Below are 17,132 nucleotides of genomic sequence, written 5' to 3'. Positions count from 1 at the left end.
CCCGAGCGCCTCGTCGCCATCCTCCCGAGCGGCGTGGTCGCGGTGTGCCGGCGCACGTCCTGCGCGTGCACCTCAGCACCGGCGAGTGCCTATAGTCCCCGGAGGAAGGGGGTCGCCGTCGTCGACAACCACCCGCCGCCAGCATGGCCGTCGACGAGGACCTGGAGCAGCTCATGGGGCACCTAGGTCAGTGACCAGAACCCATCTCGGCCATTCGAAATCGAACGACGATCTTAGAAGTTTGTGCAAACTAAAGAGGCGTGAATTACACGTTTCCGCGTCGCCCTCGATGTGTGCTCTACTCAAAACCAGCTGCGCAAGCCCCGGCCGAGGCGGTCAGGTCCAGCTTTGTTGGCTGCATGGTGCACCATGTCACGTGGAATTGTGTTTTACCGAGTGACAGGACTATGCCACAGCAGTATGCGGGTGCCTACTCGCTCTCCCCGTGAGGCGACATGGCCCCTAGGGTAGGCAAACCCGCAATACTGGTGTGTCGTATCACTGACACATACGGCGCGCGGGCACTTTAATCGTTTTTCTAAGAGAATTGTCACAGTCGGTTTTTTTTTTCTGCGTTACTGACACTCAAGTTCGGCACCTTTTGTGACAGACTGACAGATCCGCACGACTGTTAATCGAATAACCTAGAAGTCAGGCAGCCAGGCTACATCGTTCTTTAAAGAGACCTCTCTCTCTCTCACGCGCTGCTAACTAAGAACAACTGTATGCTTGTCCCGACTAAACAGACCCGTGTGTAAATAGGCCGATGCTGTCTTTGTCGTACGAGGGGATGCCTCCCCTCGACCAGTACCGCCACTCCCCCCCCCCCCCTGGGGGTCGACGACTCTTGGTGGACACAACGTGCTAATCTTAGTGCTCGGTCCTAGTTGAACACGACAGGGCGGTGCAAGTTAAGGTCACCGTGACACGAACGTCACCTGTTGAACGCGCGTGCGCTGAACACTGCACGTGTTCGCACGGGGGAAAATTCCCGCCCGTATGGGTATTGAACGGGGCGCAATAAGACACGTCGGCAGATCGTTAAACCGGTGCCTTTAGGCCGCACGGAGGGCTGTGATGTCGGACATCACTCATCACACGTCACGAGTGATCGGGTGTCTCGGCCCGCCACGGCCCGCCACGACACTCGATCCCGAACTTGTCTCCGGCGTGGCCCCTGCGCCACCCGTCCTCACCCCGCCCCTCTGTCCTGGGCGGTGCTCTGCAGCAGGTCGCGAAGGTCGGCTAGTTTCTGCGACGCAGTTTTGCACATACACCACAGCTGCAGTGGTTCGTGGTGGGGTGCTGCGTCGTGGTAGTGGAACCCATGATTTCGGAAATTATTGCAATCCTTGATTCGTCAACAAACTCAATGTTTTAGAAGCAGGGGTGAGAGCGCCGTATAAAGGGGGGCCTACCCAGCCTCCGGGAGGTGTTACTCGACGAGATGCCCCTCCCCTTTTTCCTGGACCCGCACAGCGCCCTACCCGGGGCTCGGGAGAGGGGTCACCGCACGGCAGGGCACCGTGGGGCACAACATCGATCGGCACAAGCCTGAGGGTGAGGTCAGGGGCGAGGAGGGGGATGCGAGAGGGGGAGAGGGAGGTCACCGGTGACCCTCCCGCTAGTCTCCCGCTGCTGGAGCCAGCCACCCCATCCGTCCCGCTCGGGCCCGCCGCTGAAGCCGGCTGGAGTCCTGCTGGTCACATCGGTCTGCCGCATTACGGTCCCTGGCTCTGCGCCTACTTATAACCCGCACCAAGCAACAAAGTAAGCCGTCGTTCTGTGTGGACGGTGCGTCGGGCAGCAGCTGCACTTTACATACTCACGACGACCACGTGCTTACCCACCGCGGGGGGAGGGGCGGGGGCTAGCGCGGCGCTACGCATGCCGCGTCGGCGGCCGCGCGCGCACGCGCACCTCGGCGGCGGCGTGCCCGCCGCACGCACGCGCACGCCCGGGACCCTGGCCAGGCGCCGGCCTACTACTGGCGCCGACAAGGCAGGCCCCCCGCCCCGCGCCCGCCCCCTCTGCTGTCCTGTCTCTCCCGTTCCGGTCGCCCCCGCCCCCTCCGCCCCTCGGGGGTGGGCCCTGCCCCTGCCCCCGCGCCGCCCCGTACCGCCCTTCGGGTGCGCCTCCCTCCCTATGTCGATCGATGCGCCATGGGATAGACGCTATGGGCAGCGCGAGCCCTAAACTATAGGCAGGCGGGGCGCTATGCGCAGCCCGGACGCCGGCGTGTCTCCCGTGGGTCTCGGGCTGCTGTACGGCACGGCCCACGGCGGGGGCGGCTACCGCATAGGGTACCAGTGGCGGCTACCGTCCCATGGCCTGGTCCTGGTCCGGCAAACTCTGCGCTCGGCGAGGCGTCAATGCTGCCCGAGAGTGACCCGCTGTCGATGCAGGACACGGTGCCCGGCGGGTACTGCCGAGTTATTCATGCGTGCTGTGTGTCCCGGTGTGTCGCCCCCCCCCCCCCTCTCCGCTCACCACGGCGGGGCGGGCCTGGGCGTGTGTCCCGTGTGTCCCCCCAATCATGCTTAGTATGTAACGGTGCTGCAGCAACCTCGATGGGAAAGGAAGCGCCGCGCCGCCTCGAAAAGTCCCGATCCGACCCATCACCGCGGTGTGGCGTGTGAGCCGGGCGGGCCGCGCGTATGCGGGTGGCTGGTGTCGAGGCAGAGCCGGCGCCACCACCTGGAACTGGATGAGCCGCGCTGCGTGAACCTTGGGATCGGCTGACCTTTCCAGCCACTCGAGCTAGAATGACAGTATAGACACACGTTTTTGCCCCGGCCGCGAGCCCGTTGAACCTGCCTCGCCCTGCCGCCGCCCGGGACCCGACCGGGGCCGCCGCTAACGAGCCCACCCACGCACGCGCTTCTTCGCCAATTCAGGGAGCCGCGGCGGCCGGCGAGCGACGTCGGCGCAATCAGCACATCATCGGCGACCCGACCACGTGGGCCGGGCCTCGGCCGGGCAGTCCTTGAGCGTCCCCGCCGCGGGACCCGGGACCCGGGCCGTGTGCGACCACCCGGCGACGGCGGCGTCCGGTGGCACCTCGCCGAGGGGTTGCTGGAGGACAGCGACGTGGCAATGAGGCTGTCACCGGGCCCATCCGTCCGGCACGGGGGCGGGGGCGGACGCGGGAGTTACCTGTCGGCTCGGTTAGTGAGCAACAAGCTGACACGAGCAGGGCGGGGGAGGCGGGCGGGCTCTCTTGTTCCGGCTGAGCGGCCACGACTATCCTGCGGGCGCGACAGAGGCTGCTGATTGATACAGGTTGTGCGGACGGTGAGCTGGGCGAGAGTTGTTCAAGTTCTAGTGTGGGTTTCCCTCCGCACTTCAGTGCCTTACAGTTGACACAAGCGGTGGCGCACACACCGACACCACACATCCTCAAAACACAACGAGAAAGTATAAGAGTGTTTTATTATTTTATTATTATGGGGGGGGGGGCAGAGACTTGTCATGCAGAGACCTCCCTCTCCCCCCCCCCCTTTTCTCGTTTTCCTTCTGCTCTTCGTTCCGCCACGTACTCCCCAGCTTCCGGCCTGGCATTGGCCACAGTTTACTTCCGGCGAGGGGGAGAACTAGACCAACTAGACTAAATAATTATAGTGTCGCGGGAATCGTCATGTCGGGTCGATGTCGGGTCGCACACCACACGCCGGAATCTTTTTGTTCCCGGCTCCTACCAGCACCCTCGCGGATAAGCATACGCACTAAACTAGGCAGACGCGCGTGTTTCCTCCCGAAAGCAAACAGTTCCGCATAGGCCACGCTGGGGCCACGCACTATCGCACCGTCCTCCTCGGCCGGCTGCCCGCCAGACCGGAGCGCGTCAGCAGCAGGGGAGTGGTGCCGGTGCACTCCAAGGACACGCTCACTCGCCGCTGCCGCGTGCCGGGCCGGCCAAAGCCAGCATGAAGGACTCGACTAGGGTATCTGTCTCCTCTTTCTTCCCTCAGTTTTGATGATAGAGAACTGTTAAATTTGCATCATCATGCTGCTTAAGCAGCGAATTCGCCCACTTGTTTTACGAATATATTATAATACATTTTCCAAAAATAGCGGGCTGCATAAGATCGTGCAAAAATTCCACATTAGTTCTCAAATTCACTGAGTGTCCCGCACGGAGCGAAACTTTACAAAACTGCAGGCCTTTAGAGGGTCGATCTGGGGGTCGATACACTCGAGCTCGCTTGATTGATCGTGGTTTGTTGGCATGGCTCACCTGGTATTGAGTCACTAGCTACTCGCTGTCGTCCCAACAGCTACTCTCTGTCACCCTGTGTACCAGCACAGACATAGTAAAGATAACATCAAAATTATGCCAAAAATTGCGAAATTCTGTCTCGAACCGGGTAGATCAAAATGTTACCGTAATATTTCAGATATTTCTTGACATTTTAAAGCATATGCATTTTTTATTGATTTTCTTGGAACAGAGTTGTTTGGGTAAGTAGTGCCCAGAATACGTGTATAGAGCGATTAAATCCGTGAGCTGCAAAGTGTGCAACGACACTGGTGCTCGCTAAAACTCTTTCACTTCCTTTCTCTGTGATTCTCGCGGCCGATACCCACGAGCCCCCCGCCATGGTCACGGCCGGCCAGGGCGCAGCTGGCGCAGCTGGGAGGGAAGCCGCAGAGCTGCCGGTGAGCGGCCATGGGCCGCGGCGCTCGCGGAGTAGAGGGAGAGAGGAGGCGGCTGCCACAGAGGCTGTGCTACAACCAGTGCGAGAGGGATGCGAATAGAGGAGCACCCCCGGGCCGGGGCTGGCGGGGCCCGGCCAGGTGCATGCATCTGGGCATGCAGCGTGCGAGGGGCAAGCCGCCACTGGCAGCGCTGCCAGTCGCATCAGGCATCAGCATCGGTCTTGGCATGCAACGGGATGAAGAGTTTTATTATAAAAGGAAAAATGAAAAGACACTACCAGCAAACGTTGTTTTTATTATTCTTGTTTTCTTTCTAATGGGTGGGTTTGCTGGCCGGTGTACAGCAACAGAGGCACGTCGCGCACCCTCCCGAGGGGGGCACAGCTGTCTGTCGTCCCAAGCCCGTCGCTCCGCACCGACTTCTCCTCGCCGTCACCTTGAGCGAGGAAAATTTTCGAGCCGGACGGAAATGTGAACGCCCCTGCAGGTGCGAGTACACAACCTGCCTGTCATTCGCGTGACGTGCCCCACCCCGCCCGCCCACCACCTCGGCGGTGTGTGTCGCCAGACAACAATGATGAGCAAGGGTACGCCCCGCGCAAGGTTTTTCGTCTTTTCGACGGACGAAAATAGTTGTTGCGCTTGCCAGCCGGCTGCAAGGTGAGAGGCGAGCGGGTAGAGAAACTAGGGCGAAGGGTTGCCAAAGGCGGTACTGTTTACACTAATGGTTTGAGGCCCGGCCGCGGCCCTGTCCGCTGCTGGCCGGGCGTGGCGGTGGTGGGGCCCCGCGGAGCCCCCGGCGGGTAGGCCGGCCCGCAGCACCGCCGCGCGCGCACCACCCTCATGTTGCCTACCCTGCGACTGCCAGGCGCCCTCACGAGCTAACTCGCACTTTTCAGTTCAAAACAAAAATAATTTCTTTTGAAGTGTTTAATTTAGGGGGAAGTGGCGACTTCCTTGTTATCCTACACTTTATATGGGCCTTGGATGATGCCATGACATTACTATCCTCACCATGTATGTCGCACCACCAATTTATCCCAACTGTATTCAGAAAGCTAAAACTTCGAAAGAAAATTCGAACCATGGATCCGTTTTTCTTAAAGGCTGATTCTTGTTGCAGGAGAGTTCGGGAAGTACCAGATGCGGCAGTTCCTGCTCCACATCCTGGCGGCGCTCACGGCCGGCCTCCACATGCTCACCTTCGTCACCGTGGCCGCCGTCCCGGAGCACCGGTGCCTGATCCCCGACGTGGACGTGAACGCGTCCGCCTCGCTCGCCTCGTCCTGGGACACGGAGGAGCTGCGGCGGTGGGTGCCGCGGCGCGAGGACGGCTCCTGGGACGGCTGCCACATGCTGGACCCGGCCACCAACGCCTCGCTGCCCTGCGAGAGCTGGGTGTACGACTCGACGTACTACACGTCCAGCCGCTCCATCGAGTGGGACCTGGTGTGCGGCCGGCGCTGGATGGGCGCCGTGGCGCAGGCCGCCTACATGTTCGGCGTGTTCGCCGGGGCGGTCACCCTGGGCAGCCTCGCCGACAAGTGAGTAAAAGCCAAGCCGGTAGGGTGCATTTGTTTGATCCTCTCCAGAGCTCTGCAAAAGTCCCCTCACCGACCGACCGAGCTGACCGGCAGGCGGTCGGCACCGACCGCGTGCAGGTGAGAGGTGAGGAGGGGAGACAGCGCGGGAGCTCCTCTCCTCACCTCTCACCTGCACGCGGTCGGTGCCGACCGCCTGCCGGTCGAGCTCGGTCGGTCGACGAGGCGATTTTGCAGAGCTCTGATCCTCTCCGGTTAGTGCCGGGAAATTCAGGACAGTCGGCAAAATTCAACAACAGACTAAGCGACAACGTAGGTAAACTATCTTGAAAAGGAAAACAAAGCACTTTATGTAAAAACTAATTTTAATTTTGGGTGTAGGATTTTACAATGCACTATAAACATCGTCTTTCGATTAATGAAGAAACATTTACAGTAGAGAAATTGAGTAACGTGTGTGATCGGCCTGCCCTTTGCTAGGTACGGACGCAAAACAATATTTTACATCTGCGCCGTTCTACAGCTGATTCTCGGCGTGGCGGTGGCTTTCGTTCCCGAGTTCTGGACGCTGCTCGTCGTCCGCTTCTTCTACGGCGTCTTCGGCTCGGCCGGCGCCTACATCACCGGCTTCGTGCTCAGTAAGCGTGACGAGACAAAACCCCCCGGCTGCAATGTGGCGCGAATGCGTAACGTCGTTTCTGAACGGCCCCTGCAGTAACGTTGCGCGCCCCACGGACGGACGCGGCCAAGCTCGCAGGAGGGCGCACTCCTTGAAATCTCCCCTTTAATCTCTCCTTTTCTCACCCTCTGCAGCCATGGAGCTGGTGGGGCCCTCCAAGCGCACGGCTTGCGGCATCACCTTCCAGGGCTTCTTCGCCGGCGGCGTGATGCTCGTCGCGTTCTGGGGCTACTTCATCCGGGAGCGGGTGCTGCTGCAGGTGGTGTACGGCCTGCACGGCCTCCTGCTCGTCGGCCACTGGTGGTGAGCACAAAGTTCTCGTGACCGCGTTCGTTCTCAATTTCCCGAATGACGAGCAGTCCTTTGACGATTCTCTCCTTGCGTTCTTCGAGCCTACTCCCAGGTGTTGTGTGCATTTGTTTTGACACGTCCTCCTGACGGTCGGCAGGCTGATCGACGAGTCCCCCCGCTGGCTGTGGTCCCAGGGCCGCGTCACCGAGGCCGTCACCATCGTGGAGAAGGCCGTGCGCGTCAACGGCGGCGAGGCCATCGACACGGCGCACTACGTGTCCAAGGGCAAGTCCCAAGAGCGGCAGCGCGAGGACGTGGCGTACGGCATCTCGGACCTGTTCCGCACGCCCAACATGCGCGCCAAGATGCTCAACTGCTGCCTCAACTGGTGAGTACCCAGCGGGGTCCACGAGCCAGCCTCTTGCGACTCGCGGAGGCCACCCGGCTCCGGAGACAAATCGGAAGAGCCTACCTAAGTTCCTCTACCGGGGTTGATCTGCTTTGATTTGCCACGACTCTTCTCTGCGCCCAGGTTCGCCAACAGTCTCTGCTACTACGGGCTGTCGTTGAACACGGGCAAGCTGGCCGGCGACCCCTTCATCATCCTGTTCCTGGTGGGCCTGGTGGAGATCCCCAGCTACGTGGTGACCATCCTGCTCATGGACCGCACGGGCCGCCGCTCACTCATCAGCGCCATGATGATCCTCGGCGGCGTCGCCACCCTGGCCGCCGCCTTCATCCCCCAGAGTGAGTCCCGGTGGCGCCCGCACCAGACGGGCCGACGGGCCTCGCCCGCCCGGCCCTTAGGCAGCACCTCGGGCTTGCCCGCACTGCAGTGCGCGGGGCTGAGCGACGCTTTGGAGGATCGTTCCTCGTGCCTGCACAAGCAAGGCTCTGAATGGGTAGGGCCAAATCGCAGCTTTTTGGAATCGAGTTGAGACGTACTTACCTTCCAAGTAAGGGATCGTCCAGGAAGTACCGGGTGTTCAGGCTAAGACATGCCAGCACGTTGGGTTGCCTATGGACTGGCTGCAGGGGCTGCAGGCGCGGGACGGGTGGCGGGGGAGTGGCAGCTCCCCGACCACTCCCCCGCCTGCACCTGCAGCCCCTGCAGCCAGTCCATAGGCAACCCAACGTACCCCCCGTCTTAGCCTGGACACCCGGTTCGTCCGTTTTTCTCGGATTCATGAGACAAGTTTGCGGGAGCTCGGCGCCTGCGAGACTCGGGGTACGCCAGCCCGCAGCACACGCACGCACTGCAGACAAGATGTTGCCTACCCACCAGGCGCTAAGAGAGCTTGCATTGACTGAACTTGACAGGCCCGTAGGCGGGAATGACGTACTTTCTGCATGATCCCTAAGTTGTGGCCTAATGCCGGGCTTGAAAGAAGGCTGCAAATATTGTATCTTAACCCATCCATATATCAAAGCACACTCCTCCACACTCCACGTACAGTTTTTGAACCAGTCGTATCTACGAGACTGCGGCGTCCTTTACATGAATTTCGTGTTTCATTACAGCGACGTCGGCCGGCAACGCTTCCGCCACGACAGTGGTGATGATTGGCAAGTTCATGATTGCGGGGTCGTTTGCCATCATCTACAACTACACGGCCGAGCTGTTCCCCACCCCCGTGCGCAACACGGCCCTGGGGGTGGGCTCCATGTGCGCGCGTCTGTCTGGTGCGCTCACACCCCTCATCACGTTACTGGTGAGTTGGAAAATGTTGGAATATCGTGAAGTACTTTGATTTTATGACCAGGTCAGGCACTCTCCATGGAATGGTACAATGGTACAGTACACACCCTCTTCACCACCACCTACATTGTTGTGTTGCAGGACTCTCTGGACAAAACCCTCCCAACTGTGATATTTGCAACCATAGCTGTGACTTCTGGATTGCTCTCACTCCTTCTGCCAGAGACCCTAAATCAACCCATGCCTCAGTCTATGGAGGATGGAGAGCAGTTTGGAAAGGGTGACACTGCCTGTGCGTCTTGCTTCGGTCGAAAACCTGTTGACCAGAAATATGAAATTCCTCTTACAACAGTTGATTAGTTGGTATTGAAAAAAGAGAAATGTATTTTTGTAGAAACTAAGCTGGTGGTAAAACAACAGAAGTTGTAATGAACTTTGTAAATTGTCAGATCTGGGACTTGGATCCAATAATATGGAAAAGGCAAAGCTCATTCATTTTGTCTTTTATACTTAAGAGAAACATTACTAGTTTAAGTTCTCTTTTTTTCATCGCTTTGGTATCTGTGATACTATTCAGCATAATAAGTATAACAATTAGAAAGAAAGAAAAATATATGAAAAGTTAAAATCTGACTTTCTAATCTACTCTAGTTTTTTACCTATAAATTAAACTGTAAATTCATTCCATGTGAGTCATGTGTTGTAAGCATCTTTAACAATTAAATACACAGTGCTCATTTTAACAGTTTGATTCTAAATTGATCAGAGTAACTTTATAGGGCAGGACCATTATACTTTTGTCTGTTAACAAGAATCAGAGCAGAGTCATGAGACAGGTGTCCTTTCTGTCAGAATGCTAAAAACAGCATCTTTTTTACAACAAACAATTACAGGGTTAATGATTCTCTGAAAATTCTATATTTTAGCTGATAGAATATTTTCTGAAGTACAAAATTTTCTTTGTAGTCTTAAGTTTCTGTGGCAGTTCTATAATTCATAATGCAGTCTGATATTGTACCAATAGAGCAGAAGCAAATATTAAGAAAGAAAGACAAAATACTTCATTCTATTACTATTTTATAAATTACTAAGTTTTGATCATGACCTCCATCTAAAGTGTTAGAGGTTATTTAGTTTGAGAACAAAATGGAATTCAAAATAAAAAGTACTCATTTTACCGTCACATCTTTATTTTAAAATGTTACAATTTTTTTTTAAATGTTACATTTTTAACACAATGTTTGCTACATGTACAAATTGGAAGAGGGTGCCGGTATAGCTGACTGGAAAGATAAAACTTTTTTGTCAAAGAGTCCTTGAAATACATGAGAAAATATTTTTACCAAAGGTTCAGCTGAAATTGAATCCAAATGATTGGAATCACTATAGCAGATGTACAGGCAACCAGGCTTTTTGAACACCTCACACCAATTTAAAACTGAAAAATACAAAAGAAACATTCAGTTAGAGTTTACATGGTAATTCAAACATACTACGCACTAAACTACCAATATGAGATGATTATTTACTTACTTGAAGCTGGAACACCAGTTACCATATTTGGTGGCTCTAATAAAGGTGCTATAACATCCTTGCTGTCAAATGTTGATGTGTAAAGAATTCTCATGAATGCTGATGGCAAGTCTAAAGTTGGATCATTGCCTTTGTAAAATGGTGCAGGGACAGTAGATACAATTATCACTTGACTGCTTAGTTTAAAAACAGGAAGAAGCTGAAAAAAAAACAACAACATCAATATCATTTTCATAGAAAGAATTGGGATTAATTAATGACATTTTAGGTACATTTCAGAACAATTTGTCTTCAGTAGATAAAGTACATTCAACATGTATACCTCATTTAAGACAAGATTGGAGTTTCCAATGTCTACAGTAGGGCATAAACATCCATACACTCCATTGGATAACTTGTATATTTGAATCTCTTTGGACACTTTACTGCGGGTCAACAACCTCTCTTTCAGCAGCACGGCTGACTTAGAATTTATACCTTGCAAAACCTTCAGCATAAAATCTGAGGGAGAAAAGGCAACAACAATTTTGTTCTCGGTAATCTGCATTTCATAATATTTGAAGGAGGAAAATGAGATGATTCGATATACCTACCTCCAGAAAGTTTACCATTGAAGAGAAGGAGAGTATTTAAGCTATTGGGAGCCTCATCTTTCCACTCAACTTTTACAGCACTGCAAGAAAAGAGAAAAAGATTACTTTTAAATGAACACAGACTGTCCGCCACAACTGTTTTTAAGTTTAGAGGTTGTGTTTTTATCTCTCTAGCACCACAGCCATAACCACCCTAACAATCAAAACAGTGACAAGAATAAGAACCCTAGAACTGGAGTAGGCAAGGCCCGATTATGATAGAGATGGGAATGAATAGAGTTACCATCTCCGTGATACAATGACTTGCAAACAAGACAAGCGTGTCAGCAAAAAAGATATAGAGGGACCATGTCAAACAGTAATGTTTGATGTAGGATGCAAGCTCAGATGCCTACATAGATTAACACGATTACGACACATGAGATCAAGGGGAATTTCGATGTGCACTGGTCATCATTTATTTACAGGTTAGATACTGTCTGAAGGTTACACTCGCCCTGAGCACTTACTTCGTTGCCAAATCCTCTTGTGTATCTTCGTCATCACTACTTTCGTCGATGTACAAAGCACGCGAAACAGGTTCAACTACTTCCCCGAAGAGTGGCATGACTCTACTTCTTCGAAAATGACAAAATTAGCAAATGTCAAAAAGTGTTGAGAAGTAGAACCGGCGCAAGCAGTAAACAAAAACAAAGTATGAGAAGGCTAGCCAACCACAGGTCATTGACCCGTGATGGGTTTGTTGAACGACTGTCCAAGCCATACACTCAATAGCCTATTACAGATCCCTTCTTCCGTTTTCCGTCTGAAGTAGTAACAATACGTCAACATAGTTTACCAGTTCGGCTGTTATTAGAGTAAACGTTAAGTTTGATGTTGGCCGCCTGTCTTGCGGTCCAGAGAGAGTGAGAGCGCCATCAACACTCTTGATCTCTACCCATTCATGGCGTCGTTAGTTGTCCTAAACGTTCTTCGTTGTCAGTAAATCCGCACCGGACCGCCTCCGTCTCAGCGTAACTCCACTAGATTCACTAGACGAGATGGAGGTGGGCGGCCTGCCGGATGATGCGCTAGCTACTATCTTCTCCTACTTGCCGCCCCTGATGTTGTTGGACAGCGTCCCCCTTGTCTGCAAGAGATGGCATCAGCTGTCGAAGCACCCTGACTCCTGGAGAAACGTCAATCTCTTCATTGAATTTTCCACGGTCGACGAAGAAGTGAAAAAATTGGCAAGGTTTGCCAAAGTTGCACCATATTTAAATCGCATCGACTTCAGAGATGCTAGAATCTTTGGTGATGAACACAACGAGCCAAGGCACATTGAATACTACAGGAAAGTCAAGTCTATTGTCGATGCTCTTCTTCAGAAAAAAACAATTGTGAAGTCTCTGCACACATTTCGTATTGTAACTAGGGAGATGCGAGACCTTTCCAAGGATATGCTGAAAGCATTTGCCTCCTCTCTACGAGAAGTGTTTATTCCCTTAGAAGAACCTCCAGTTGGTGATCCAGTTGAATTCCATGAGGATCTTAACAATCTACTGACACTTGTTTCTAACATTCCACATCTTCAAAGCCTTGGATTTGTCATCAATGACATCGGACACCTACCAAACTACAGAGGACAGCTCGGGAAAGGTTGTCCCACACTGAAGAAATTTAAAGTTTTCAGCACTGCTGTACGAGGCAAGCACTGCTGGAATAGTCTTATTTTTGACATTCTCGGGTGCAAGAAAGAAAGCCTAAGAGAAGTGGAATTTAACTTTGCCCTTGAACCTGTTGTAAATTATGAGGCTGCTCTGCGCTCTTGTCAGAACTTAGTGAGGTGCAAAGTGCCTTTTGAGATGCTTCCAGTTATCGAGCACATGAGCAACTTACGCAGTCTAGAGATTTGTGGTAGCACTGCTGATGTAATAACGCCAGAAAAGATTGCTGTATTATTAAAGTTTATTAAGGAGTCTCGAGTGATGGAAAATATTACAGAGCTGTCACTTAATGAACGCCTGTTTGGTATAAAAGTTGCTGATTCTCTCAGACTCTTCTCTGCATTATCCGTAAAATGTAAAGAAATTCAAATTTTCAGAATGAAATTATTCATTCATATTCAACACGTCTTAAATATTTTATTCTCAAGTATGAAACACATTCATACTGTATTTATTCAGGATTCTATCGGCCTCTCTGGTAATGATATTGACCTGCTAAGTAAGTCATCTAAATTGAAGTATTTAAAAATAACAAATATAATGTTTTATGCAAAGTCAGACCTTGAGAAAACAAAGAACGCTATTAGAATGCTACAGTCAAGTCGACCACAACTTGTGGTTGTCTTCAATTCTGAAGAAAGCATTTCATCTGATACAGAAAATAATTATATTTCTTTTGGTCTTAATGCCAATGATGAAAATGATGATGAAGAAGATGGTGATGCAGCAGGTGGTGGGAATGGTGGAGGTGATGAGTAAATTTTGCAGGATTTAGTCTCCTACAGCCATAGGGAAAGATGCCCTATGATGGCCACCTTAAGAGATGGATATGCCTAATGATGGCCATCCCTTGTTTTCTTGTAATGTAAAGAACGAAGCGAGGTAGTTTGGCTTATTATACCATGGTAGGTATCTTACTAGAACATTAGTGACAAAGTGACAAGTTTGGCTGCAAATCGAGAAAAGTGGACATCACTGGTACAGTGGCCATCATTGGGCACCTTACCCTACTCTGTTAAATAGAAATTCAAGATTTCACGAAGAAGTAGTAGTAAATAACTGCCAATGTCTTTTGGGATTTTCCGATGGCCTGAATAGTATTGTTTAACAAAACTTCTGCGGACAAAACTTTGTGTGGTAAATTTTACGATAAGTATTTTGACTGTCAAATCAAGTTTGTAAACATGTGGGCGCCTCTTCTCATGACACAACTTGAAACATATGAAACAAAGTCCTCTGGGAATTCCCCAAAGTGGTTAAGAGTGAATCTTTGGGAAATACCAAGAAATTTTTAACAGTGTGCGCCTCTTTGTCAATTGTTTAATATAGATTTTAAGCCAGAGACAGGGACATTTAAAGTTGGTCTCACAATGGAAAGCTTTATTCCACTTAAAAGACCATAAATTTCAGTTTTAAACCATATTCCAGCACTTATAGTATCATATTGTTGCTCTCTCCAAAAACTTATTGTATCATTTGCATCTGCTTATAAGGTTTTAAAATTGAAAATATATGTGTTGAAAGTGAAGTGAAGCCCCATAATCAATTCCATCGGGGAACCATCTTAAGACTTCTAATTGCTTAGGCTTAAAGAGTCTAAATCCAGCATATTACTCTCTTTCTAGTTTCGCAGCAACAGTCCCCATCAGTGCTGAGGTAGCCCAAGTCTGTCTCGGTGCACGGCGTGGGCCAGACCATTAGGTCAGACTGTAGCCATCTTGCCAGAGAATATTGACTCATTATTTTACAATGTCCAACCTAGCGGTCAGAGTGACCAAGTTACCAGAGTAACGTTGCCCAGTGAGAACACAAAGTCAAAATGGGGTCTTTGCCGGTTACTTTGACATCCAAGTCCCTACCTGGGAGGACTAGATTTGAAAGTCACTTTGACGTAATTTTGACTTTAGCGTTCTCATTGGGTGGCTCCAAACATTATTGTATGTCTGTGTCTTGTACTAACTTAATTTATTTATATTACTGAGATGTGTATATAGTGAATAAAAGTTCCTCAAAGATTTCTCGCATTTTTGAAATCTTTTTGACAATCCCTAAACTCTCCATCAAATATGTGAGGCTGTATCACCTTGAAAGAGATAACAGATAACTGATCCATTTGAGGAAGGGGCGACTCTAGTGATAGTGCGCTGGGTAGGCCAACCCGCCAAGCAGCTATGTGAGGCCGGCGGCCCGTCTAGAGTGCCGAAGGCGCCGACGGTCGAGGGGTGGTTTATTGTGGGGGCACCATAACACCATAATGCACATATCCGTGAAAAAACGCAGATGTGCAATCATGCTGATATATTTCCCGTCTAGCTTACTCCTACTTTCCACGGAAATAAAACGAAAAATGCCTACATCAAGTTGCACTTCAAAAAGTTGCGGACCGGATGCACCGGATGTCACCTCATTCAATGAGTCGTAAAAAGACCAGATTTCCAAAGAAATTTTTCGTTCCGATTTATAATAAATCTATATTAATTTCTTTTTCGATTTCTTCTTTTCAAATAGAAGTCAAATCCAAACTTTTGAGGCTTTTGAGAAGGAATTAAGCTAAGACTGTCTCTCCCCCTCCCCCCCCAATAAAACAAAAGAAAAAAACACAAGACAAATGACGATCTCTCGTGAAGTTTGTCGGGCGTCGTTAACCTAAAATCCTACTAAAATGTCAAGTGCAAGTGATTACAAGTTTTGATTTGATGGGTGCACAAATATTGCATTATTTTTGATTTGAAGCTTAACGGCAGTGGCCCCCTTTTTTTGGTCTTACCCTTTCCTTTTGAATAGCCTTCGCTTATGTACTCTTAGCGATTCATTATTCTTACCGACAGTAGATTGCTAGGCAAATATGGCTCTAAAACCCCTGTCTGGAAACATTCAGGAGGAGATGAACAACATCCCCCTCGCTGACGACGATCCACAAGGTGTGTAACTTATCTTTGAAACTTTACTGGCGTCTTGTATACTTCTGTCCACTGTTCCTCCGGCTGTTGTCATAACCTCTGCAAAACTAGATTGTAATGTTCCAACATTTAGATCATTCTGTCTGCTTGATTTTCAGATATAATACAAGATGAAAGTGAAGTAGGCGAAGTATCTCAGAATTCTGATGCTATAATGAGGGGAAGGAGCATGGATTCTATTCCGTCCACATTTACGAATGGAAGTAGCAGTCCGGGACCTAACAGTGAGTTCTCTGTATAAAATTTGTCACCTTCTTTAGGTACTGCGTAACGATTAGACCGCCATTCACTTTATTGCTGTTCTGTATTCTTTTGTAGGTCTCGATCCAGATGTCAGCCCAGATGAACAGGAGGAAAAGGCTCGACTTATCTCTCAGGTCCTTGAACTTCAAAACACCTTGGATGGTAAATATTGCTCTCGTCTTTTCAGGCACATTGATGTTTTTCTGGCCATTAGCAATAACCAGCATCTCTCCCTCCAGATTTATCTCAAAGGGTTGATAGTGTTAAAGAAGAGAATTTAAAACTACGTTCTGAAAATCAAGTTCTTGGACAGTACATTGAAAATTTGATGGCTGCGTCCAGTGTCTTCCAATCTGCTGAACCAAAGAGTAGTAAGAAATGAAATTTTTTGGAGACCACCACCAGTATTGACTGTGTTCGCTACTCATTATCTGATGAGTGTGATTGGAAATATCTTCCCAAAGAGGAGATCAATTAATGTTTCGGTTATTCACCACATTTCCTGTCACGCTATAAGCTTTAAGCATATATTCCTAGCTGGCCTCTTGCACTGAATGCTCATTGAACCACATCAACTTAATGGCTTATTTCTAAGCCACTATGTAGTGTCTACTACATTTAAAATGCTTCTGTAACTCTGGGTTTAGATATATCAACCCAAATGACCATGTGGCAAAAGAAATTAGATTCGATCATTTAGGCTTTTGAAAAAGTTTATTTTTATTTATAATTTGCAAAGAAATGTCAGTCAGCAGATGGTTTAAATGTGTCAAACTTATGACAGAGTCATTTTTATTAGGAGATAGAAAGTAAAACTTTGAAAAGTCTGATTGTTAATATAAATTATTAATCTAGTATTGTGTGCTCTCACACATTCCATTTAGTCAATAGATTGGAGTGATTATCCTCAGCTTTTGTATTGTTCTGATCTTGTGTAACCTGCATTGTTAAATGTTATCATCATTTTGTAACAAGGAGGATTATTCTGTGACTTTCATGAGGAGAACCCGGTATACACTAAAATCTGTATAGTAGCATTGTTCTTGTTTTAATTAACAGTATGTGATAAAATCTTTGCTTTTACCTTTTCTTAAAAAATAGTTAAAGAGGCTTTTGCTATTAAGTGTTGCAGTTGATTACTAGATAGGTAATCATGTGATCGCTGATGTGTTTTATGATGGAAACTATCTGTTACTGTCTTTGTTTTAAATTTAATGTATTGATATCT

General features: G+C 49.8%; 3 protein-coding genes across 3 annotated transcripts; 2 read left to right on the top strand and 1 right to left on the bottom strand.

The window, feature by feature from the left end:
* On the top strand, positions 1–10,052 carry LOC113218229 (organic cation transporter protein). Its single transcript, XM_026438490.2, has 8 exons — positions 1–186; positions 5,783–6,203; positions 6,681–6,838; positions 7,014–7,182; positions 7,328–7,558; positions 7,703–7,917; positions 8,692–8,882; positions 9,011–10,052. Exons 1-8 carry the CDS (start codon positions 144–146, stop codon positions 9,227–9,229), a joined length of 1,647 nt encoding a protein of 548 aa, XP_026294275.1. The 5' UTR covers positions 1–143; the 3' UTR covers positions 9,230–10,052.
* Positions 10,042–11,705, bottom strand: LOC113218230 (proteasome assembly chaperone 1). The gene is made up of 5 exons (XM_026438491.2): positions 11,505–11,705; positions 10,996–11,075; positions 10,725–10,903; positions 10,403–10,601; positions 10,042–10,307 (listed from the first exon to the last, which is right to left on the bottom strand). Exons 1-5 carry the CDS (start codon positions 11,600–11,602, stop codon positions 10,114–10,116), a joined length of 750 nt encoding a protein of 249 aa, XP_026294276.1. The 5' UTR covers positions 11,603–11,705; the 3' UTR covers positions 10,042–10,113.
* Positions 11,706–15,302: 3,597 nt separating this feature from the next.
* Positions 15,303–17,126, top strand: LOC113218253 (short coiled-coil protein B). The gene is made up of 4 exons (XM_026438524.2): positions 15,303–15,622; positions 15,760–15,885; positions 15,980–16,066; positions 16,144–17,126. Exons 1-4 carry the CDS (start codon positions 15,547–15,549, stop codon positions 16,284–16,286), a joined length of 432 nt encoding a protein of 143 aa, XP_026294309.1. The 5' UTR covers positions 15,303–15,546; the 3' UTR covers positions 16,287–17,126.
* The last annotated feature ends 6 nt before the right edge of the window (positions 17,127–17,132 follow it).

The sequence above is a fragment of the Frankliniella occidentalis genome, unplaced genomic scaffold (assembly GCF_000697945.3).
Source record: "Frankliniella occidentalis isolate FOCC.00 unplaced genomic scaffold, Focc_3.1 Scaffold84, whole genome shotgun sequence".
NCBI classification, from domain to species: domain Eukaryota; kingdom Metazoa; phylum Arthropoda; class Insecta; order Thysanoptera; family Thripidae; genus Frankliniella; species Frankliniella occidentalis.
The sequence above is the reverse complement of the archived record's forward strand: the minus strand, read 5'-3'. Positions and strand labels throughout refer to the sequence as shown.